The sequence below is a fragment of the Pagrus pagrus genome (assembly GCF_965226575.1).
Source record: "Pagrus pagrus genome assembly, chromosome: 7".
Classification (NCBI taxonomy): Eukaryota; Metazoa; Chordata; class Actinopteri; order Spariformes; family Sparidae; genus Pagrus; species Pagrus pagrus.
In genome coordinates this window covers 23,395,849-23,420,744 of record NC_140191.1, presented here as the reverse complement: position 1 = coordinate 23,420,744, position 24,896 = coordinate 23,395,849, and the positions used below count along the sequence as shown (strand labels likewise).

At 41.5% G+C, this 24,896-nt stretch overlaps 1 protein-coding gene across 5 annotated transcripts in view; it reads right to left on the bottom strand.

The window, feature by feature from the left end:
* Positions 1 to 867: 867 nt before the first annotated feature.
* trak1a (trafficking protein, kinesin binding 1a) overlaps positions 868 to 24,896 on the bottom strand; it is a 37,970-nt gene continuing 13,941 nt past the window's right edge. For 3 of the 5 annotated variants that reach the window (XM_084358213.1, XM_084358211.1, XM_084358212.1), the window contains 14 exons: positions 15,517 to 15,593; positions 14,503 to 14,619; positions 14,079 to 14,179; positions 13,685 to 13,793; positions 13,201 to 13,279; positions 12,931 to 13,061; positions 12,703 to 12,777; positions 12,097 to 12,234; positions 11,927 to 12,003; positions 11,574 to 11,810; positions 11,091 to 11,419; positions 8,146 to 8,622; positions 6,671 to 6,773; positions 868 to 4,621 (listed from right to left, as the gene is read on the bottom strand). In XM_084358213.1, the coding sequence (XP_084214339.1) occupies positions 3,592 to 4,621; positions 6,671 to 6,773; positions 8,146 to 8,622; positions 11,091 to 11,419; positions 11,574 to 11,810; positions 11,927 to 12,003; positions 12,097 to 12,234; positions 12,703 to 12,777; positions 12,931 to 13,061; positions 13,201 to 13,279; positions 13,685 to 13,793; positions 14,079 to 14,179; positions 14,503 to 14,619; positions 15,517 to 15,567 (3,054 nt within the window). In that variant the 5' untranslated portion in view covers positions 15,568 to 15,593 and the 3' untranslated portion in view covers positions 868 to 3,591. Of the gene's footprint in view, positions 4,622 to 6,169; positions 6,257 to 6,670; positions 6,774 to 8,145; positions 8,623 to 11,090; positions 11,420 to 11,573; positions 11,811 to 11,926; positions 12,004 to 12,096; positions 12,235 to 12,702; positions 12,778 to 12,930; positions 13,062 to 13,200; positions 13,280 to 13,684; positions 13,794 to 14,078; positions 14,180 to 14,502; positions 14,620 to 15,516; positions 15,594 to 19,711; positions 20,141 to 24,896 lie in introns of those variants that run through there. The other 2 variants (XM_084358214.1, XM_084358210.1) reach the window with 2 other exon arrangements.

Below are 24,896 nucleotides of genomic sequence, written 5' to 3'. Positions count from 1 at the left end.
TAAGTCTCCTGAGCTATTCAACGAAGCCAACAACCACAACTAAAAACTACTTTGTGCAGTAACAGACACAAGTGTCAGCATGTTTCAAGCACCATACCAGTGTTACTACATGTCACTGTCAGCTTGTTTAATTTAATTTAACTTTAAGTAATTTCTTGTCATCACTGCTAAAAGAAAAGAAAGCAGACTCACCACCAGTGTCTTATTTTGATTAGCAGACTTTATTTTTTTGTCTCAATGATTGTCATTATTAGTACTTTAATGAATATAAATCACTGAATATAAAAATGATTCATCAAAATCAGTTAAATGCAAGGGTTAATGCTTTTTAGTCAGCGTCTGTATCATGAGAATCAACCTGTGTACTGCTTATTTGGATCCAAAAGGAGAATGATGTGGGGACTAACCAAGAAGGTTTCAGTGAATTTTATCCTGCATCTACTGTAACAGCTTGGAATCAAGTGTTTTTGATGAATGTTTTTGTCAATGGAGTCTTTGAGAAGAGAGGCTGTTTCTGGCTTTTGGAAGGTGCAGCGTTTCGCCCAATTGTTTTGGTCTGAGGTCCTGGTGCTCTAGAGCAACATCTAGTGGCAGTGAATGTCTCATATGGAACATTTAAAGGAGACCTATGAAAGACCTCGAAAGTTACAAAAAGTCAAATTCCGCACCAACAGAAGCTCCACCCTCCAGTTTAAAACGCTGCTCCTGAATAGTCAGTAGTCCCGCCTTTAATTCTGTGACTTTGTGACATCACACTGTCAACATGACAGGCATGTAAGAACTGGTTTAGCACAGCTGCTCTGTTGTTAGTGGAGCTGGCTCAGGCTTGTGTGAGCTGACCAATCAACACTGAATAAGGCAAACCAGTCAGTCTTCATGTATTCATTTTTTATTGACAGTACAGCCCGTTCTGTAGAATAGAACACTTCAGTCTCTGAACAGAAAAGTTTCTTTCCCGCTTTACTAAAAATAAACAACTTAATTCCCTGTTTTTGTCTTCTAGTGTTACAGTTTCTTTTTTTTCTTTAAAAAAGTTAGCATGACCATATGTGTTGTATACATTTACAATGTAATAATAGCACTCCTTCTGAGGTTAACACAAACTGATGAAGATAAATCAACATACTGTACACAAATATATGGCCCTACAGCAGGATTACTGTTTGTAATAACTTACATTCAGATAATTCAGTTAACACACAAAAAACAAGCGCACACACACACACACACACACACCACTGCCTTCGGTCTCAGCACTTGGTATGGTTCATAAATACTGCAAATTGTTGACTGATTTTTTTCCTCCCAAATCTGTTATGAATTAATGGTTTTAAAATGGAAATGTTTCTGTGAAACCAGATAAACGTTTATCAGTTAATCATAATAATGAGAAATGATTCAAAATGTCCGTGTGACAGTTCAAAGTATAAATACAATCTGCACTCAAACATGTACAATGGACAATCAGTTATAAGCGTGCTTCTAATAATCACAAGTATTCAATAAATATATTTAATGATTATTAATCATCCCACTCAGTAACATTGCTAGTTTAGCCCCTTAATCATTAAGGATTTCATCAGATCACTGCCAGCAACAGAGCCAGCCACTTCTATTCATTCACTGTCAGTCAGAAAAGCAGTCAGTGGCCCAGTCCCAACATCCACCTTCAGACTTTCATCGAAATGCTGTAGGAGGAATCACTTCACAAGGACATAGGTGTTTCTGTTGCCAGTAAAGTCATGTATTATGTATCTATGGGAACTGTACAAGATGTCTCATGGGTGTTCCTGAGGATGGACACTGGAACTGGGTCAGTGATACTAAAAACTCCCCTTCAGCGACAAACTGTGATAAAAGTTCAGTCTCTTGCTCTAAAAACCAACATTCGAATCTTTGACATTTACATTCAGAAACATACATGTTTTATAATGCCTTATATTGCTATTTTTTCACCCACACACTTGATTTCATATAAATTAAATTATATGGCGACAGTATGTACGCATGATCCAGGTTTACATTGGACAGCAGTCTTGCTTCAATAGGTGCAGGTGTCGTGGTCCCACCCACTCTTTACTAGGATGCAACTTTGGTTTTGAGTGACAGCTCAGGATGGCAGACTCTACTTCTGATGTTACAGCTCCCATTTACATTTTAGTTGAATTAGGATGTCATGCCTCATACACAATAGAATCAAATGACACTACATTGTTGTTTTCCGCAGGTCTGCCTCTGGCATTCTCGTCACAGTGTTTTAACAGGTGTCTGTGTAGCTGGACCTGCTTTGTACTACTGTTTATGTGCTACATGTGGATGAATGAAGGGAACTCATTGACAGATGAAAACAAAAGCCATAGACACAAATGACCACGTGTGGGGACCCTCAGCAGGTTCAGATGCAAATACATGAATTTGTGCAATTATTCAGATTTACTCTCTCTACTGCATCTAAATAATAAAGTAATTCAACAAAACATATTCCAATGAGATACAGTATGTTAGCTGTTTTTAGGCACATAAGAACAGTAAGTCACAGCAGGATAACACATTAAGTCACAATCTGGATTCTTTTTGTAAATGCAGATGACACACGAAGAGACGGGAAAAAAAGAGAGTCGCTGGTGGAACAAATTTCTAATGCCAACATCATAACTTCGATTTACCTTCAGTGCAATACAATGCAGACACAAAAACAAGTAAGGGGTTAAGAATACTACAGCGGCCTGAATATAAGAGCACAATGTTTTGCACTTTGACTGAAACAAGGCAGACAAATTTATCATGTTTGCATAAAAATATAGTAAAATATGGGTACATTTTTTTTTAGCTAAATAAAGGCTCTGGTAATAAGTCTGCCTCGTTCAGAACTAGCAGCCACCTTTACTATGGCTGTATCTTTACAATGGAAGAGATTTTCTTCTTTTGCTACAGTTAGCAGCAATTAGTGGATACCCGGGTGATATCCTTCCCCCTATTGGTTGGCCAATTCTTACATACTGCACCTTTAAAGTAACATCTGCTGTAGTGAATGTGTAACTGTGTAGTTTGGAAATATATGAACCCCCTTTTTTTTTTTCATACATAATGTGAATAAAAAAAAACAGTCTTATATTTGGGCCAATACAGTACATTTGAAATTAATGTGTTGCCTTTTTTCATTCAGGCTGAGAAGCAAAATGAGACCAAAAGAGGAGTGTGAGAAATCTCTGCAGTACTTTCACCAGATTGGGCCTTCTGATATTACACTATGTATGACAAGGTATATTGCATATACATCATATACAATATAGTTATGATGGACACTGAGGAAGGCAACATACTCCATCATCATCATCATCATCATTAGTCTGGTGTGACAGTATATGGGTATAACACAGTGTAACAGTGTCAGCCACTTCTGGTTTATTCCATTTCATTCACTTATATTGATCAAACTCATGATTATCTAAATAAATCAGCTGAAGTCTGGACTGGACTGTCTGTACTCCACAGCTGAAGGATGTCTGTATAGTTATTATGATGGGGTATTTGGCTCTGTAAATAAATTTGTATGTGTGTTGTATATCACATGTGTCATAATATCCTCCATTATGTCCCAGTGTCATGTTGGTCATCGCTTGTTGAATCCTGCTGTCCGCTGTTTGGCCTAGTGTGTCTCTGTACTATCGTGTGTGGTGTGACTGTTTCCAGTGCATGTAGAGTCTGTGGTATGTGTATGGTCTTCGAGACCAGTGTGTTATTTGTTTGCATTTTGCCCATTTCCTGTGTGTGTTGCATCGTATGCGGTATGAGTATCTCTGTGTTGGGGGGCCCCCCTGGGTCTTTCATGGCCATACTGGCTCCTACCATGGCAGGATAGCTACGATTCCTTCTCAGCCCTGCGTTCAAACCTGGTAGGCCCCCACCCAGTGTACTGTTTCCCAGTCCGGTAGATCCAAAGGGGGCCAACAGAGTACTGCCAGATGAAGCAGAGGCGGCATTAGGGGGCAGGGTTCGGAAACATTTTAGTTTGTCCACAAGTCGCAGCTTCAGCATCTCTGTTTGGCTGTCATCATCGGTTTGCCCCCCTCGCTCCCTCTCTGCCTCCCCCAGCACTTCCCTCAGGATGGTACGAGCTGGCTTAGAGGCGAGAAAGGTGTCGTAAAACGGCGGGTCTTCGTCGGAGGGGCTGAACTGAAAGACTGGACGGGTGCTGGAAGAGGAGGCCGATTTGGAACGAGGCGAGTTGGGCGGGGTGGAGGGCTGGAGGAGGAGGGTGTCCGGTCGTTTCCTCAGTCGTGTGGGTTCGGTCTCCAGTGGCATTTCGCTGATTCTCTGCGCTACAGGTGTTGAAGCTCCACTGGCATCCAACCCTCGGTCCCAGCTGAGTGGGTCATACACTGAGGCAGAAATCCCATGCTCCAGCAGCAGGCGCACCAGGCCTAGAGAGGTGCTGGTGGTCTTGGTGGAGTCCCTAAGGTTGGTGGAGGACTCTGCTAGTGAAAGTGAGAGGGACAGGCGGCGTGGGGTGCAGCTGGGAGTGTAGGAAGGTGTAGGTGGGGAAGAGAAGGGTATAGGAGAGGAAATGGGGGTATGGGTGCTGATGTAAGCACTGCTCTGACAAGAAGCTAGAGCTGGGCTGGAGACGGAGAGAAGGATGGCGGAGGAGAAAGTGAAAAGGGAAAGAGAGGAGGATCGGGGGGTAATGGGTGTGCAGGAAGCATGAAAAATAGCAGGGGTGCAAGGACAGAAATTAATATTCATGATTTATCAAGTCTTCATACTTTGCTTTTACCAACTGCTCCGTTGTCTGTGACATATAACTTATAACTGCCGTCAGGAGGAGCATTAAGGCATTCTGACAAATTTTTACAAACATTAGACTATTTACCACACAATAGGTTAATTATAAGCGCCCTGAGTAGGTAAACAGTGAAAAGTCCACTTTCTGGTCTTCATTAAGCAAATGGAGCTGAATCAGGTGTCAACAAGACCTTTATCTGGTCCATGGACCACATTGGCAAAGTGGTCATATACAAGAAGGATATCGTAACCCCTCTTTTGATTTAAAGCAGACCTTTGGTGTCAGATGTGACTGATCTCTTGCCAGTGCTGAGAACAGTTTTGGATCTGGTGTTGAGACAGCTGCTGTTGTCTGCTTCAGGGGTTTGTTCAGTCTCTGGATTTGTAAACAGTGAGGACTCAGGACTAGTCTTTTGGGTATACCAGCAGAATGTTGAACAGCTTGTTGTAGATGCTGAATCCCTGGCATCGGATGCCAAAGACCAAATTCAGACAGGGGTTACAGTACGATCTCCCCCTGTATAAGACCACTTGTTATATACACAAATCAGCCGCAGCATTAAAAGGACTAACAGTAGGTGAAGTTATTAACATTGATCATCTTGCAATGCAATGCTCCACTGGAAAACCTTTGGTCCTGGCAGTCAAACACTGTTACAGACCAAGTATACCCCCTCATTACAACAGCACTACCCCATGGCAGTGCCTCCCTAGCAGGACAATACACCCTGCCACACTGCAAAAACTGCTCAGGAGAGGCCCGAGGAACATGACTCAGAGCTCAAGGCGTCGACATGGCCTACAACTCCACAGATCCCAATTGGATTGAGCATCTGTGGGACATGCCAGAACAAGTCTGATCCATGGAGGTCCTGTGTCAATGCATCTACAGTATGTCAGAGCCATGTAAGATCATCAGGTGGGCCTTCGTGGATCAGACCTACAGCACATCTCATGGATGCTCAATCTAACTGGGATCAGGGGTATTTGGAGGCTGGATGGCTGCTGAGGTCTTTGTCATGTTCTTCAGACCAGTCCTGAGCAGTTTTTGGGCTGTGGCAGGGTGCATTATCATGGTATCTGATCCACTGCCATCAGGGTATGCCTTCGCTATGAGGGGGTGTACTCATTACATTGCATTGTAACAAGATCATTATCATGTTGTGGCTGATCGGTGTATACTCTTCTCAGTGCAAGAATTACCACCCATGCTTAAACCCTAAAAGTTAGATTTGATCAGTGCTTGGAGACACATCACTGTGTCAGAAGTTGGATTGTTAGTCAGGAACACGTCAACAAGGAACATTAGAGACAAACTGCTGACGTTATTCTGGTTTACACACACCCACAGTCTTCAGGATTGCACCCCCATGCAGTGCCTCACCCCACAGGGAGCACTCAATGGCTCTGCTCTACTCCGGCCATGACAACCATATGATACAACTCCACTTCATCTTCCTCATCACTTGACCTGCCAAGGCCAATCAGACAGCAGGGACTTAGAGAGACAGACGTCAGCCAGGTGCTGTGGTATCAAAGTGGCCCTGATTCAAAATCTATTAGAGGGGAATTTGCTCATTGGCTGAGAAACAGCTATTTGATTTATGGTTCACAATACATTTTTGTGCAAGTTATGATCAAGTTACACCATCTGTTACCACAGTAGGTGTTTTTTATGCAAGGCTAAAGCAGCTCCCTCCCCATATTGTGCCCTTTGATGAAGCTTCAATGCAAAAATGGACTCCAAGAAGATAAATGACTCCATCTTGTGTTCATAACAGTGCACTACAGTCACATTGAGGACTAAACAATATTGCTAAAGACATTTAAAAATGAAATGCAGTAAAATGGTTACAAAAGGAAGTCAGATGTTTAAGATGGTTACCTTGGGGACACAGAGGTCAGCTGATCAGAGGGGTGGAGGATCCTGCAGGTGGTGAAGGTGTATGTAGAGCTTGTTTGGGACATACACTTCCCCGGGAAATTAACTAGAGCAGAGGAAAGGAGGAGGAGAATAGAACAGACGACAACAGGATGTGAGTACCAAGACAAAAAGCACCAGAAAACACTGTAGACAACAAAGTGGAGGAAAAATAGGCCATGATCGCAAATTTAAGCCCCAAGCAGAAGCACCAGCATATGAGCGCCCTGATTTTAGAGATACTGAAGTAATACTGATACTGAAGGGTGTGCTTATTCCATGAAACGGAAAGATTATCATATCACATTCACAGTGGTTAGATTCACTCTGAAAGCATGTGTTTTGGTCATTGTTATAGCATATGTTCACATTTGTCAAGTTTCTAAAAACCACAGTCAGGTGCCAACATGAACATTGGCACAGCTTTGATCATTCCTGTTCATACTGGTCATTGAGAGATCTCTCACTGTTTCCAAACACAATACACCAACACACTGAACTATTGTCTTTTATTTCTTTACTTAATATTGTGGGACTGTTCTGCTTGGTATGGTGGTTTGACATCTAAATTTAAGAGCAGACACAGGTGATGCAAAATATTATTCACTATTAATTAAATGCATTCCCTTGAACTCATGTTTAAGTGAGGAATCCAAAGTGTAGGAAATGGTTAAAGTGCTGGAAATAAGTGTTTGACATGTTTCTATTATGTCTGCAGTCCATAACTAAATATATCATCATGTGTGGAAGAAGCTACAGGTCAGCTCCACTATTAACCAGCAGTGGGTGTCACGTGTTCATGTGACTTGGACAGCTGCACTAGTAACACCTGATATGCTTGTACGTGCCCTCATACTAGATCTGAGCCAGGATATTTCTGCATGCGTTTGTGTGGTGCGAGTGTTGAGTGTCCAAATATTTTCTAAATTTCTATGAATCGCACTAAAACAAGATACAATTCTGTGCTGCAGGTCACCCTCTGAGATTGAGATTATTAGAATGAATTTATAATCATTTAACCAAAAGTTATAGACTGGAGAAGATGTGATGAAGAGGAAAGGCATCACTGAAGAGTAAAAAATGAGTATGATTGGTTGAAATAAAGCAAAGTGCCGCAGTGAAAGAAGGCGTGAACTGAGAAGGGAGATGTAAGTGAATGAACAAAAATAAAAGATGTACTCTGTTCGGATGGGGTTCGATGGCTGCACACATGAGGACTGTCTGCCGGTGGGACGGGTGGGTGTGCAGGTGTGTGCACATGAGCGTGATGGTGCAGGAAGGGACGTCACATTGGGGTTGTGAGATGTCCTGTGAATGCCCTCCCTAATCCCGCACCCTCCCACCCCTCCTCTTCACCCCCCCTCCCCTTTATCCCCATGCTCCAGGGTTACAAGGGATGGTGGATGCAGTGCAGTGACTTCAGCTAAGCGCTCCCTCACCAGGCTTACGGTCCATTGCGGCGGCCTGTAAGGCCTGGAGCTCCTTGAGGTCCACGTGCCCGTTCATCTCTGAAGATGAGGGGAGAGGAGAGGAAGAAGGGGAGGGTGTGGAGAAGGAAAGGGGCATGTTTGCAACATGTCCATCTTTAACTTGAATCCCTTCTCTAGCCATGCATATTTCTCCTTGCAGTGTTTCTGACTGGCTGTTGTCATCGACGTCTCCGATTCTGCTGCAGCAGACAGAGGGAGAAGAGGTAGAGCGAGGCAGATCTGTGGGAGCAGGGCTCTCTCCTGACAGGCCAGTGAATGAGTCACATGAAAGTTCATCCTCCTCTGGTTGGTCCAGCTGCCAGCCGTCTTCCTGTTCCTCGTGCGCTAAAGTGCGGAAGCCCTTTGTGACCACACCGGGCCGATGATCCAGCAGAGCGCCCATGTGGGGTTGAGCCAGCTGCTGCCAAGCATGGAGAGTAGCAGAGCCTGGAAAAAAAGTCAGAGAAATGTTAGATGTTTGCATCTCATGAAGTTAGTGTAATGCCCTCAGAGGTGTCGTTAAATCTACCTATTCACGTTTTTCATACCAACATATAAGGATATTTGATTATAATGCCTTTCGTGATTTCAAGGGCATATTGACAGTGTTAGTGATTACAATCACTGAAACTTAAAAAGTCGAGTTCTACACTTATCTTTTGTTAGATCATATCTAAAAATTAATATGTAGTACTTAAGGTACAATTTGTCTGTGGTGTCAAATACAGCTTAACATGCCGACTCACAATAAGCTTTACATTCTATTACATTATTATATGCTGTATCGTCTATGTATGTAGACATTCGGACATAATATCTGTTCAGTAAATGTCATTCTATGTTTAAACATTTAAAAATAGATCAAAATAAAGTTCAGCTGTTTACTGGCAGACATTATATCATTGGGCACGCTCACATACACAGTCACACAATCCATGTCACACATTCATGCACTTACACAGACAGGACGACAGGCAGAGGCATATTCTCAGATTGTCACTTCATGCAGCACATACAGACATGTCACGTATCCTGCAATGTCTTTCTGTTTTGTCCTTGCACTAAGTAAATTGTCTAATTTCAAGTCCAATGGTTGTTTTCTCATGACACATGAAGGGTCTCTAAGAGATGTCAGTGCACAAACCCATAAGACGAACACCGAAAGAATGAGAGAAAAAGGGAAGGTGAGAAAATTAGTATGATTTTATTCAAGAATTAATCAACAAAGAAAACAGACATGTTGAACAGAAAAATAAGTAAAGTGCAAAGACGACAAAACCAAAATGAAGAAAATTAAAAGTTGAACAAAAGAGGAGTGAAAGGGATGAACAGTACATACTGTATGAGACTTCAGTGTAGAGACAGAGATTATATTACTGCCATACAACTGTAAGAATACTATTAAAATTCAATGCATTGAAATGCATTTTTAAAAAGTACAGTATAGTCATGTGACGGTGCCCAGAATTATTAAATCTAATCAAGGAGGCACAGATAATCACAGATAATCTGAGGTTACCAAGAAATAAATATAGTACAACAACCATCATTAGACTTGAAATCAAATATTGCCAGGAGTTTTTTTGTCAAGCAACAGGGGATGTTAACATTTCACATGCTCATTTTTTTTGGCTGTAACTTTCAAACAGATTATCTGAGGCCAGATGCATACAATGCAAACTCATAATAACGAGCATGGAAGTAATGGCTCCAATGAAAATTTGAAAGATTTTTTATAAATACTAGTTTATGTGTATTAAAAAGGTGCCTGCATAGTTTTAGTATGTACACCTCATTTATACATCAGTTACAAGTTAGTTACAGTACAAGTGGTGCAACTGAAATTGAACACTAGGTGGTGCCACGAAACAGAAAATATCTCTGTGATGCAACAGTTTTAATATTACGTCCACTTGAGAAGCTATAGCTTTGAAAAAGTGATGAATGCTTTAAAGGCCACATTTCTCACATGTACAATTTAGGAAAAACATCAGGTTTAAGGCTGTTGTTTCTTTTTTGGCCGAGCTATCAATGTTCAGATTCTTAACTGCTATGTACTTGCTTTGTATCCGTAAAAGTACCATAGTGTGGATAAATATCTGACAGCAAACATTCACAATCCAACTCTACACACTCCGCTACCAATACAGAAATAATAAAAACTTAAAGTATAGCATCCTCTATTAAAAAAAAAACAAGGCTTAAGAAAACTTCACTCTGTGGCATTTAAAATACCACAGACTGACTAATTTGCTGCAAAAAATAGAAGTGCAAAGTGCTCATCATTTGTGAAGTACTTGGGATAAATGTAACACTGGAAACATGTCATGTTTGTCTCTCCTAAACTAAAGCTGACATTAAGGCAATAATCCTTTATGGTATGGTATATATTTTCATACCTGTCAAATCAGCTTTGAATAAAATATACAGCACAAATCTATATGTAACATAGTCGAGGTGTCTTTCTGACAAACTATATGCTTCAAACGAGCAGCACACCGCAGACTGTCAGGTGTTCTATAATTCAAACCAGCAGCGTGGCTGTGTGTGTCTGAAGTAAAAGGAGTGCTGCAGATTTAAACTGCCCTCCTGTTGTTCCAACACCTCCAGCAGGCCCGTGACTAACGTCAGCGGAGCTCTGAGGTGAGACTGTGAGCTCAGCTCCAACAAACTGGAGCTCCTCTGCAGGGTCTTAGGACCCTGTGAGGCACTCAGCCAGATTCTGGCTGGACTGTGGTTATGAAAAAACAGATACTGATTCTGCTGCTGTTTCTGGTGAGTGTACTTTTGGGGAGTATGTAGAAATAAAGGATTTGAATTTCTCTGATTCTGTTGATGTTTCAGAGAACTTTCATTTTCATTGTGTGAGGCATTCTGAGGATCAGAGGACTCATGTCTCTGAGAGGAATAATCACCTTCTAGCGGCTTTACAATTTGCAGCTTCTCCGGCAGGTACGATCTGGCTGTGAATGAGTATCCCGACCAGATGCTTCCAAGGGAGGGATGCGAACACAGCGACAGCAGGCTCTCCGTCGGCGTCCCTGGGCCTCCGCTACTCCCTTCACCTCCTTTTTCATCCTCTTTGGCCAGGTAAGCCAGCTTCCTCTCCCTCTCCTCCTCGAAGAAGCGTTTTTCTGAGAGGTAGTTGTCGCGGCGGAGGGACAGACGCCGCAGGGCTGCCTCCAGGTCCCTGCTGCCCGGGGTTCCTGGGGTACCAGGGGGGCGCCTGTTTGAGTCTTCCGACCTGCGGACATTGATGACATTGATTTTTAAAAGCAGAATGCATCTCTTTCTCAGTTTTGTTATTTTGTGAAGCTCGGTTGGTAGTTTCTAATAAAAAGGCAGCAGCTAATATATAAAAATCTAAAATGGGTGCTGCAGAGTGGATCTGTGCGTACCCATCGTCTGGACTCTCCATGATACTGCTGGTCCTGTTGTCCAGGAAGATCCCACTTCCTTTCTCGCTACCATATATGGAGTTGCAGCGTGGCGTGCCCACCCTGCTGGAGCGCCCTGAGGTGAAGCATGATGTCTGGTTGGAGCCTGGGATGTTGAGGGGGGAGGGGGCCTGCGATGAACGCTGACGCATCAGGTTCAGGTTTTTCACTGTCTGGAACACTCGCTTTGGTTGTAGTCTGGACAAACATGGTGACATAAATATCCCATTGACCATCAACCGGAACATTTCAATATGACGTTAGACCAAATGATTAACAACACTTTATCTCTGTTTTCTATTAAAGCCTGATACCTCTGCTCCTCTACGTCTGGATCATCCATTTGCAGTTCCTTCCTCATGGTGCCCTCTATTTCTGCTGCCAAAGAGTCCTGGAGAAGAAGGCAAAAAGAAAGTGTAAATGGATTTTGCAGCTGTTGGAAGCATGGAAATGCTGACTGATATGTTCATGAATATTAGCTCACCATCGGGAACAGACCCAGAGAATGGAAACGCCTCGATGTGCCGAGTGGTAGGGTTTTATTTCTCAGGTTCTTGAGCTCCTCCTGAGCCTCATGAAGCATCTCCATGCACTCTGCATACTTGTCCTGTAACTCTCTCAGCTGGAGGAAGGGAAAAGAAAGAGCAGGAGTCAAGGATAAGATGGAAAGAAATTGAGAAAAAGAGAAAGAAAAAACCCCCAAAACTGCAACAACATGCACATGAAGCTCTGTTTTCATTAAGTTTCCATTATGAGATTATACTTCTGAAGCAGCACATAACACGAAGGAACCTCAAAATGCTGCTTGGTTTTTAACTTTGTGTTTTATTTATTATAGGATTTAGGAAATGTAGTTACTAGGTCTATTTTAGTTATTACACTGTCACTGTTATTTATTCTGTACGCTGCTGGACCTGGGTAACGAATTTTGTTCCTTCACGTTTTTGACATGTTGAATGACAATAAACTAATCTGAATCTGAAACAGGATTTGGTCCAAGGCAGGCTGTCTTGGCAACGTATTCATTGAGAAGAAGCTACCACTGCAGAAAATGATGAAGTCACGGTCAGTGGGTTGTGGATCACCTCACCTCAGCAGTGAGTTGTCGCTGGGCGTCCTTGGCTGCACCCAAGTGCTGAGTCAGCTCCTCGTTCTCCACGGCATACTACAAACACGCCAGAAAAACAGGACATATAGGAAAACATTGTATCCAATGTGCTCTGGTAGCATATGCTATGTTGCACTGAAGGCAGGCATTAATTAGACAAACAGAAGATATTTGAAAACAGTATTAGAGATGTCAGGAGGTGTTTCTTACCAGCTTGGCCTTCTTCTGGAGGTCGACTATCTGTGAGAGGAGGTGTGTGATCTCCTCCTGCTGTCTGGAGGCGTCGTCACTTTTTCTGGCCAGCTCTTCAGCCAGAGTGGAAATCTGCAGGTTGGAATTACCTGGAAACATCAACAGGACAGGTGTTCATCAAAAGTGGGAATCTGTCCCCAAAAAACCTGCCTCTCTACTTAAGAGTGAAACAGCAGGTGACAGATACGACATAGAGCATAACATGACTCCAGTCGGTCCAATACTCACGTAGTTCTTTGACACAGTCATTGACAAGTTGCTGCTCTTTTTCCTCATAGGAGATAGTTTCTGTCTCCAAATGACTTGCCTGACAAAACAAAACAATAACAGACATTACTAATCAAAACACCAGTACAAACCCCAAAGCAAAGCGTCTTCTAAAAAATAACCAGAAGGTCATGTTCACAGTGGAAGACATTCTAATGAAAACAAATTAGCTGTCATGCTAAGCTAACCTCGGCACATTTACATTGATTTTGTTAATATCAGTGTTGATTAATGAGCACTGTCTCATATAAATAAACTAATATATAAATGCGACAAATTAGATTTAGATCCTTATTCTCTGTTAGAACTTTAACATTTCTAACTATAACATGGGTTTTTAATCCTTTTTGGATAAAATATTTACATGCTACATTGACTGTAAAAATATTGTATGTGTATGTTGGCTTATGTGCATGTGTGTGTGTGTGTGTATGTGTGTGTGTACCTCAAATCGCAACGATTTGTTTTCTTCCTCAAGATCTTTGAGTTTCTTCTGCAAGGAGTCCAAGGGGAAAAAAGTGGGTGTTGATACACTGGTTTCAGTGGGACGCACACTGTAAACACACACATTAGAGAAACTTGTCCATCAGTAGGTCAATCAATCAGCCATTACTATGCTATGACACAGTGTGAAATATATTATTAGTCTACTACTCTGTCACACTTTACAAATACTAGAAATAGAAATTCATTAAAAGAGCAATGAAAAGATTGTTTTTTTATAAGGAAAGGAGATTTCATTATCAGCTCCAGTATAAAACTGCACTGCATAATTTTCAACTAGAATGGGAGAAGAGGTGATGAAGATGAGGAGAGGAGGTGAATGAAAGGAGACTTACGGTGTGGAGGTGGTCGACTCCCCTTCACTCTCCTCAGCAGCGCTGGTATAGAACTGTAACAGCTCATCTTTCATGGACAAGTCATGACGCAGCTGAGAAACCTACATGTAGAAAAGGGAAGAGTTAAAGAGGATGGAGACAATAACAATGACTTTGCACATTCTGAGACAAACCCATCCACCAGTATGGTCCTATAAAGATGACAATGACATATGTACTTTATTTATAAAGATATCTTCCAAACACTGTCACATTTAATCAACACACACACACATGCACACGCACACACACACACACACACACACACACACACACACACACACACACACACACACACACACACACACACACACACACACACACACACACACACACACACACACACACACACACACACACACACACACACACAATCATTGTGTACCTCCTCTCGTATGTGCTCTACTTGCTCCTCCAGCAGTTCGTTCCTCTCACTGAGGGTTTTGTTTTTCTTCAGCAGTGACTGTCCGATGCGTGCTGCTAACTCCAGGTCACGCTCTTTCTGCACAGACACAAAGGGTTTTTTTAGTCTTTTAACAGCAAACAGCTGAAGCATGACAGATGTTAAAATAATTATACCCTTATTTGCTTTCTTGTCGTGAGTTGAGAAGATAAGATTGATACCACTCTTGCCCAAGGAAAGAGCCAGGCTAGCAGTTTCCCCTGGTCTTTATGCTAAGCTAACTGGCTTCTGACTCCAACCTTATATTTAACAGACAGATATGGGAGTAGTATAGCTCTTTCCATCACCCTGTGCAAGAAAGCAAGTAAGCATTGTTCCCAAACTGTTGAACTATTCCTTTAGCATGTTAAGTGCTAATTTGTCCTCCTCTATGCAGCAGAGGCACATTTTAAACAACAAGGAAGGAAAACGTGGATGCATGTAGGCAACACATAGTCCACTGTACTGTATTTAGACCAGGCGGTTCAGCTTAGTGTGAACTCTAAAGAGAATACTGATGAATTGTCAACCAAAGGAAGTAACATCTTCACAGAAATGGAGGTCAGCACAATGATGTCTCATATGCAACAGTTATCCGGTCTGTTTGTTAATGGTGTGATATTTTTTTACACCATCATTAATCAAGAATTGGACGGCTGGCTGGCTGTTAAGTTTAATGATTCATTAACAATGAATGGCAGCGTTCTATCTTCACAGTTTTTGTATTCATGCTTGGAGAGAGCTGGCTGATCTGATGTGGTGGATGACTTATATTTGAATATCAGCTGCATAATACGTTTTATGATGTGGTTCCATCAAACGTCATGAAACAACCTCTGTTTATACAGTCAGACCACATAATACCATTTGACCAAAGTGCCTCTTAGCACTTTGAGTATGTACTGTGGTCCTTTGTGTTTTTTCTACTTTAGCTGATTTTACTCGTCACGATCTTACCTCTTCAAGTAGTCGAGTGACGGCATCAATGTCACTGTAGGTCTTCGTCATCTGGCCCACTCTGTCAGCACACAGTACTGCACGGAAACAAAGATAGAAAGAAAGAGTCTTTAAGTCTCAATATTTAATCCTAGAGTGAAGATAACAGTCCATGCGCTCAATTATAAATCGCAGGAGCTGGGTAATATGGCCTGAAAGTGATGTGGCAATACTTTTAGACTGTATTGTGATACACGATATACGGTATGTGTTAAAATTTTGAAATCAAAAGTACTTCATAAATGCGAGGACTGGGTGACAAAATCTAATATGACAATATTTTTAGACCAAATCCCTCAGTATCGATATTGCAACATTGTCGTAAGAATGGCTATTCATACTTTCACAAAATATGAACACAATGAGATTCCTGACAAATAATCATCAGTTATGTTGATATAATGACTAAGTGGGCAAATGCAACTATTAGAACAAGTAGAACAGTCTGCTAAGTTCAGAAAATGACATCACGTCAATGCAGCCTTTAAAACCAGGAAAACACAACACTTTTGCCATATCAAGATATCCAAAATATATTTTGGTGAGCTTTCGACTATAGATGGCTGAGAATATGTTGCAAGAGCTTACAATGTGTTTCATGCTCAGACTTCTGTAATTTGTAATGTCTGTAGGTAACTAAATTCAGGGGATACATCTCAGCTGCAACATAATTTAAAGAGTATCAATATTTGTTAAAAATATAATTCCAGATGATCCATCTCAAGATTATACAAGACTCTCAGTGTTTTGAACACACAAAGCTGCTACGTGTTGGATTTCATGAATCAAATTCCTAAGAAGTTCACACCCACATACAACACCTGATGCCAACCCACCTATTCAAAAACCTTCCTGCCTAGTCATCCAAAAAAGATAAGATATTGAAAGGAGACATAATAAGAGGGGAACAACCCAGTTACATGAGCGCAGGTTCATTATCAACTCCTGTCACTGGCACACCAAACTCTGAATTCAATTAATCAGCTTGTAGTCGAGACTAGTATTATTTACTCAGAGGTCAAAATTCAAACAGAGGCTTGTTGACGGATTACAACACATTTGACTTTACAGTATGACCCTGTGTGTGGGCAAAACAGCCATGAGGGGCATTCTGACACAAACAATGCTATTTTCTCTGCTCATTAAGAGTTACTGGTTTCCATCATTGAGTTTCATTGTGGTTCTTGATTTGTTGCTCAATTTGAGCGTGTTACACTTCAATGTAGATAAAATAACTTGGTGTGGATATCACCACTGAGTGAAGGTGTTTATTTTTTAACAGTCTTATTAGTCACTTTTAACACTGTCAGCTGGAGAGAGAAGGTGACGTGGTACTGTGTGGAGGTGTAATGCCAGGGGAACTGCCAGATAATATGATGCAAAACATTACAACACGGAGCAGTTTAATTATTTCACTTTCCACAGAAATCAGATTTCACTCGGGGCAGGTTAGGAGGAATACAGACAACAGTGCTCATTCAGAGGCCTCCCAGAATGCAAAACAGAGCTTGCCAATGCAAACTACATATTTCCATGTCCTCATACAACACAGGCAGCGCGCGGCAGCTGGAAACAAAGACACAACTAAGGCCTCAGCTGGCTGCACTTTAGTTAAGGATATTTCCCATCATTAACATCCATTATTAAACAAGTTGCTCTTTTCTCTTTCAAGGTTGAATGAGCGTGCATGACACTGAGCAGCTTCACAGAGGTAGTTTGTCGGATCAAATAAGGCCACCTCAACTTGTTTGTAGTTAATTTTTTTCCCCAGACTTCCAAGGTGGTGTAGAATTTCAATAGTTTTCCTTTATGAACCCATCACGTGACAACAACCCGACAACTCTGGATTGCAAAGACATGATGCGTAAAAAAAATCTACTTGAACGTGAGTCTACACTAAACATCTAGAGTCATGCTGAATGGATCTTTGAGGCTACACTGAGGAACAGCAGTACTTTGAGCTAAAAAGTACTAATGTCAGCATGCTAACATGGTCACGCTATCATGCTGCTTTGCAGCAATACAATGTTTAACATGTTCTCCATCTTAGTTTAGCTTGTTAGTATACAAACATTTGCTCAATTGCACGAACACCTCTAAGTTTTGCAGGTATTTGGCCATAAACCTAGTTGTTGTCATGACAATTCACTTTAGACTGAACGAACTACAATCCATCCAGTAGTTGTTGATGTCTTCTGGACCAAAGTGGTGGACTGACTGACACTGCCAACCATAAAGCTAAGATACTGACATGGCTCAAAACAAACTGCGCAATAGTCATAATTCAGGCAGTTTGATCATAAAAGCCTTTTGGGTTGTTTCCAACTTTAAACATTTAGATGATAATAAAAATCTGTCTGATATGAATGTGATACACAGGCTCACATTAAAGACACGCAGATATTAGCATGCAATAAAAATAAGCTAGTAAAAAAAAAAATACAAAATTCACACACGCTGGAAAAACTTCTCTCCTGGGTGTGTTGTTAAGGCACAGAGGGAACAAATCAGCATAATAATAACCAAGAAAGATGTGTGTATGCAGGCACACACACACACAAAATGCATCACTTATATCACGTTACGTATATATTTGCTATCTGGCCTACAATGTGATTGTACACTTGATAGCACAGGGTGCAGCCAGTTTACCTGTCATGCGCTCTGTGTGTGTGTGCTTCCTATTGAAGAACATGTTAGTTTGTTTCCATGGTAACGCCCCACCCAAGTTGGATTAATAATTGGGTACAACTAATGGAAGCTCATATACCAATAGAGAGACAATAGTCTTCTACCTGTTGTTGCTATATAGAGATAGTATCCAAGCTTAGAAGGAAGCAGAGTTACTGAAACACATCATATCAGTTTTAATAAAACAATAGCATAGCTATGACCCGATGCAAACTGCCTCTTATCTGCAGTACAAAAAATTCCAGCAATTAGTTGACGTCATTGATCAAGGAATAGCAGGACTTCCTGCTCTATCAATGAGGTCAGGCTCTTAGTGATTTACTTTATTAATCCACTTTGGTCAGAAATGTGTGGTGAAGGAAAAGGTGAAAACACAGGTCAGAGAAAATAACTGTAACCTGGATAAGAGGTGTAACTTAATACTGGAAGGCGATCAGGATGTTCTCTTGGTGTTTTGTACAGACAGCAGGTAACTTAAGACAGACGGACTTGCTTGCTCTCCCTTCCTCACAACAGACATAATGTTAAAACCTCCCTTTGTAGATAAGTTTGGCCGCTCAGAGTTCTGAATTGAAATGTCATTAAAGCTCAGTAAGAACCTATTAGCAGACTTCTGGTTTTCTGTCTGTCTGCTTTGCAGCAGGGGAGCTGATGGAGCCTGAAGTCTGGAGTTCTGGCTCCGTCAGCCCCCGTGTTGCTACTGAGTAACAGACAACACACAGGTTCAACTGCAACAAATGCCAAGACAACAGAGAGAGTGGCGTCCTTGTTGTTCAAATCAATACCCCAAACAAAGCCTGTGTGGTACGATGTAATATAATCTAAGGGCGTAGGACTGAGTATCATTTCCTTATTGGACTTGATATCTAGGTTGATATCAATCTGAACTGCATGCACTTAATTTCTCTTCTCTTCATGCATATTTCGTAATAAAAACTCACTTTTAGGAGTCAGATCACAGAGGAATTCTCCGTTGTACCTGCATGATACAGTAACTTTAGTTTATGTGCACATCTCTCAAAATGTATGAAGTTCTGTGTCATCATCAGCCCGTCTCTGTCTTTGGAACCACTTCAGAGAAGAAATTCTGAATGGTTATTCAACCCTGAAACACTTCCCTAAGTAATCAAACACAAGCTAGAAACGTAAATATCCAGTATGAATCTTTGTGCGAATATAAAGTGGCATGCTCGCACTTTAAACAACACTAAAATGACAGCTTGGATAAAGAGCCAAGCCCATATTTGAACTTGTCAACTCAGCAGACAGATGATGTGCACAGAGCAGATACACTACAACAACGCCACAGCCAACAGGTGACAATATGCCCTTGAAAATGTTACACAAAATATCCAATAATCAACAAACTAATGAATTAAATATGAACAAAGATCCAAAGAACTGAGCAAGCTAGCGCACAGACTACCTAGAGCCCAGAAGAAGAGCATAGAGGACCACAGACTACCTTCACACAGAACTTGTTGCACTTCATCCATCTCTTCTTCCTCCTCCTGCTCTGTGCTTCCATGACTGGGAAGACAGACAAATTCCTCTTCCTCCTCTCCTTCTTCTTCTCCTTCTCCTTCTCCCTCCAGCATCGTACTTCCATGACTGGGTAGACAAACACATTCGTCATCCTCCTCTGTCTGGTTGGAGTGCTCCAGTTCGTCCTTGGTGCCAGCAGCTGTGAGCAGTGCCATCCTCCACTCTGGCACTGAGGCTAACAGCTAAACCACAAAGCCTGCAGGTGCAACGCCATGGCTCCTATCAGTACTGTGTGCTTTAAACTACGGATCAATTCCTGATCTGTGTGTGCCTCTGTATGAAAGTCTAGCAACGTGTTTGTTCGAAGAGGATAGTCAGAGTGTATAGTCTGTCTCTCTGAACACTCCATTGTACGTGAGTGTCAAAGTCTGTGTGTGTATATCTGTTGAGAAAATAATAATGTCTGCCATGGGAGTTTCTGAAAGTGTGTGTATCATTTGTCCCCGGTGGTAGCTCAACCAGATAACCTGACTCCTCCCCGTCTCCTCTGTGACTGGACAGTGAACGGCCTACTCTACTTTACCACAGACAGGGGGGTAGACACACACAGACAGACACTTATAAGGGAGGCTGTCCACAAGCTGTTTAAAGTCATTAAACTAGGTTAAAATAGTTTTAACACAACAGATGAGTGTATTTAAAATAATCTGTCTTTTTTTTTTATCCCTGTGATCCTCCACCTCTCAACTTACTATCCATTTATAAAAAGTTGAGAAAGTTCAGGATGGCACCAACAGGATCAAATCAGAGCTGAGAGAGACACCCGTTTCTCAGGTAGGCTTGAAATCCAATGAAAGTGAGTCATTTTCACAGCTCCCCTCAAGTGACAGTAACTTGGTACAGTCCTGTCCGGCCTCTATGGTGACAACAGGGCAGAGGGAACAATAACAGAGCTGCACCTGTTTCCAGGGTGGGGCCAGTCACAGTGAAACCCTTTATACGGTACATACAGTGAAAAAGATACATACAGTTAAATGACTGCCCTGAAAACAGTTCACTTCATTTGAAATTGAATAATTATAACTCACCCCAAGTATCTGTTCTGCTTTATATTCCAGTAAAAAATTATTAATATTGGCACATTCTAGACAACAAAGATGTTATCTATGCCAGGCCAATATCAGTCAATAATATCGGCAAACCAATATCTCAGTAGGGCTGTAATGTTTACATAAACATTGACTGGAGTGAGATGAGTTGGAGGGCTCCAGCTCATGCTGTTATAGAGACACTATACTCTCACCTCTTAGTACAACTACAGCCATAAAAAGTGACTGTACACCCTGTGTTCTCTATGAACAGCACAAACAAGGTGAGAGCTATGATAAAAATGCTGATATCATCTTCTACATTCACTTCATTCCTAAAGTGGAGACGTACAGCAAGCGGATGATGGAAGAACAACAGGGCCAAAGTTTGGAATCCACTGAGCTAACCACTGGGCCGATCCAGATCAAACAAGAGGAGTAAAGTTCAGTGATTTATTATTAGGTGAACTGCAGTGAAGGGAATCTTGACTTTTGTTTCCTCAGATCCTAAAATACTTATTAAGCTCCAATTCCAATGCAAACTATTTTAAATACAGGAAAAGCTTTTTTCAAACTACTGCTTTGAAAACTGGCACTGTTAGTGTCAACTTTAGGCACAAGAAAAGACAGAACTGGGTCAAGCTGATCAGACTGTGCAGCACGTTCAACAGGAGTTCCTGGAAAATGGACACAACAGGAGAGTTGAGTGTTTGTAAAAGGTACATACTGTAAATAAAACGAGTATTTTCACCCTGCAGCATGTTTTGTTTGTTATTCCACTTTAGTTAACCATTCAGTGTCAAAGACTTCCTTGTAGATTATAACCTTTATCACATCATTCAAATGGGGCAGTTGAGGCCAAGTGGTTACACATCAACAGGAGATCACTGACACGGCTCAAAAAAGCCACTGGGTGCTGGACCATGTACATTATTCAGTACAGTATTTAGTGGTGTATGAAGAATGCTGTTCCTAGTTTTGAGAAATTCACACCAGAACATACCATCATGCTTTCCAGACTTTTCTATTCATGAAGACATATAGGAACTACCTGTCTATACTGTACGGTAGTCAATGTCACGAGACCCGCAACACCCGATTCTTTCATAAACGAATATGGGCCGAAGCGGCTAATGTTCTGCTCATTAGACACTGCTCAAGTGTTATAATTACTGTAATTGGTGGAGAAAACTGATGCCAGCTCAGGACCGTTCTGCATGCTTGAGTAACTCCACTCAATGGTCCTATGGATGCAGTGCTGCAGGCAACAAAGGAGTCCTGGACAAACACCACTCAGTGCTTCTTTCTCCTTCTCCCATTGCTTTTCTGGTCACATTCACTCTTTACACTCCACTTGTTTTTCCACTTTCCCTTTCACACACCCTTCTGTCTTTTCATCTGGGTTGGTTGGTCATTCTCTGTTGGTGTGCTTTTCGCAGTAGTTAAGGCAAGGGATTTTTTACAAACATTGCAACGGTTGCATGTTGCACGCTGTTGTAGAAATCCACCTGGCTAAAACGACAATTGTCTGCTCTCGCTCAAGGCTCCACATCTCTCTTCTTTTGTCCTTCAAGCCTCTTGGATTTCACCATTTTCCACAGAAACTGTAGCAACATTACCAACAGGGGGGAACTACTATCTACATACTTGTAATTATCCAGAATTTAAAATAAACAGATACATTTACTTCCATGATCTTTGCTCACGCTCAGCCATCCTCACCAAACCTCAAGACGTAGCCTAGCTTAGAGCGTAAACACAACACACACGTTCACATCCAGAACATTAAACTTTATTTATTTTTAAATCTTTAAAGAGAGAATCATGATGCATTTAAGAATCAATTTTCCCTCACTTAAATGCTTTCATCTTTTTTGATCCTTTAACTATCCTATCACACAACATATCCATTCATCCCCTTTCCCCCAGCCCTCTGTCCTGGTTGTCCTCCATCCGTGCAGCCATTTGTTTTGAAGGCTTTTGAAAGAGCCAAAGCACATTTGGCAGGCTGCTATCGACCAGGGTGCCTGAGAGCAGCATGGAAATCATTGGGCTAAATATAAGCCAACCTACTTCCACATCCCTCCCTTGCATCTCTCAGAATAACACCAAACCAGCTGAATTCTATTTCTGCCTCTACACTCCACCAGAAGATTTATCAAAGAAACTTCACCTCCGCTCTCATTTGGTTATTTGATCATTACAGCATCAAGCACAATTGTTGTATAGCAGGATATCAAACCTGGGTTAGCTGCCTCAGCTCAAGAACACTGCAGACGTTTTAAGCTGCACAGCTCACATTTGGGAGGTGCTGAGGCGTCTCAAACTGTTATGTAAGACCTTCGACAGAGCATCCCTGAACCAAACGCACAGCATAGTGCACATAACAACCACATTGATGGATGATATTTTCTCCCTTTATGGAGCAGACCTTCACATTAAACTCATGGCTCATTTTATCCCAAAATGTACTGATGTCATACACACAAAAAAGAAGCTGCCTTACAAGATGATGGTCGAAAAATGTAGAGACAGAGAAGGGAGACAGAGCCAGAGGCAGTGCCAACAGGCTGGGAAAAAACCAGCACCTGCTCTAACCTGCCGTTAGTCACACATGTCACAGGAGCAGGCACCATCATGTCTCGGCTGTGTGTGTGTGGATCAATGTGTAGGTTGATTAGGTTTCATACTGTAGCTACAGTGAGACAACACACCAAGCTGTCGTAAGAAACTGGGGTACACTGCTGTTACATAATTGCACATCACTGCACCAGACTGTGATCAAAGGGACATTTTTGAGCTTCGCAGCCATTTTTTAAAATTCATTAGTTATTTGTTCCTCCTTTTTTGCTTTGCTTTAGTCAGTCTCAAATCCTACTAAAATGGCAAAATCACTTTCTCTCAACAAACTCATTTGAGTGAGTCTCTCCCCCTTTTTTTAGCACACATACAGCTAGTCACATAAGCTACTCCGCTTTGGCTTTTTTTAAAAGCCACACTGACTCAGCTGCCAGAGCACCTGTTACAACATCTATGGTATCCTGCAGCCACAGCTTTAATGTTGTGTGTTAGTGCTACCTGGAACATCTGCCATCATATTTTCTCATATTGCCAATGCTATCCCACAAGGTCACATTCTCTGGGTTGTCTATGACTAAAAGAAATCAGTTTAAACTGACTCCACTATGGGATTAGTTGGGGGATAATAAAGGTATTTTCATCTTATTATCCACTTGTTCTATTATACTGATGGGGTGGAATGTCAACTTATTCACCCACCTTGTTGAATATTGGCCAATAAAGCTACTGCTACTACCTCTCTGTCCTTTAACCTCAGAGTGTGTGTGTCAGAACAGGAGACATTATAAAGCCTCGCCACCAGTTACAAAACAGTGTTACAACACATATGCGAAGCATGTCTTACATTTATGAACTCAGATCATGATTGATCTAGAAGACATCCACAATCTACTTTCAAGGTAAATGGCAGAGACTGCCGAGTATAATGCCCTCTTACATCTGTTTCTAAACTTTATATAACCTCATTGACGGGCAGATCCACGCTACAACTTTACAATTGAGTGATGTAGTAAGATTGCAGAAATGTAGAGATAAAGAGATTGCTGTGCTGATTGGACAAATTACTTCACATGGCTCTTCTTTGGGTGATGTGTTGTAAATAATGCAACATGAGCTACAGCTAGTGGTGTGGCAGATGAGGAACTTCAAAATTGAGAAAAAAAGCTTGCAGATTTAGATTATGGATCATGACTGCGAGGTCACCCAGTCTTGAGGTGCAAATTGGAATCAGCTTCTTCATAGCTACATTATACAAAAGTTGGGATCTGGATCGATGGCACTGTGCAGACAACAGTTTGCTTGTTATGTCAGTGTAGTTTCTAGACAGCTTGTGTCTTCTTTTATTACTGTCATTTTATAGTGTACAACAACAGCTACACCAAAGCAATTCCTTCCGTTTGTTTTTCTGTGTCTCCCACAATTCAGTTAAAAAGACAGTACTCTAAATATCTTACCTGTCTCTACATAACCAGTAAAATCAGTGCCCTTAGTTGATAC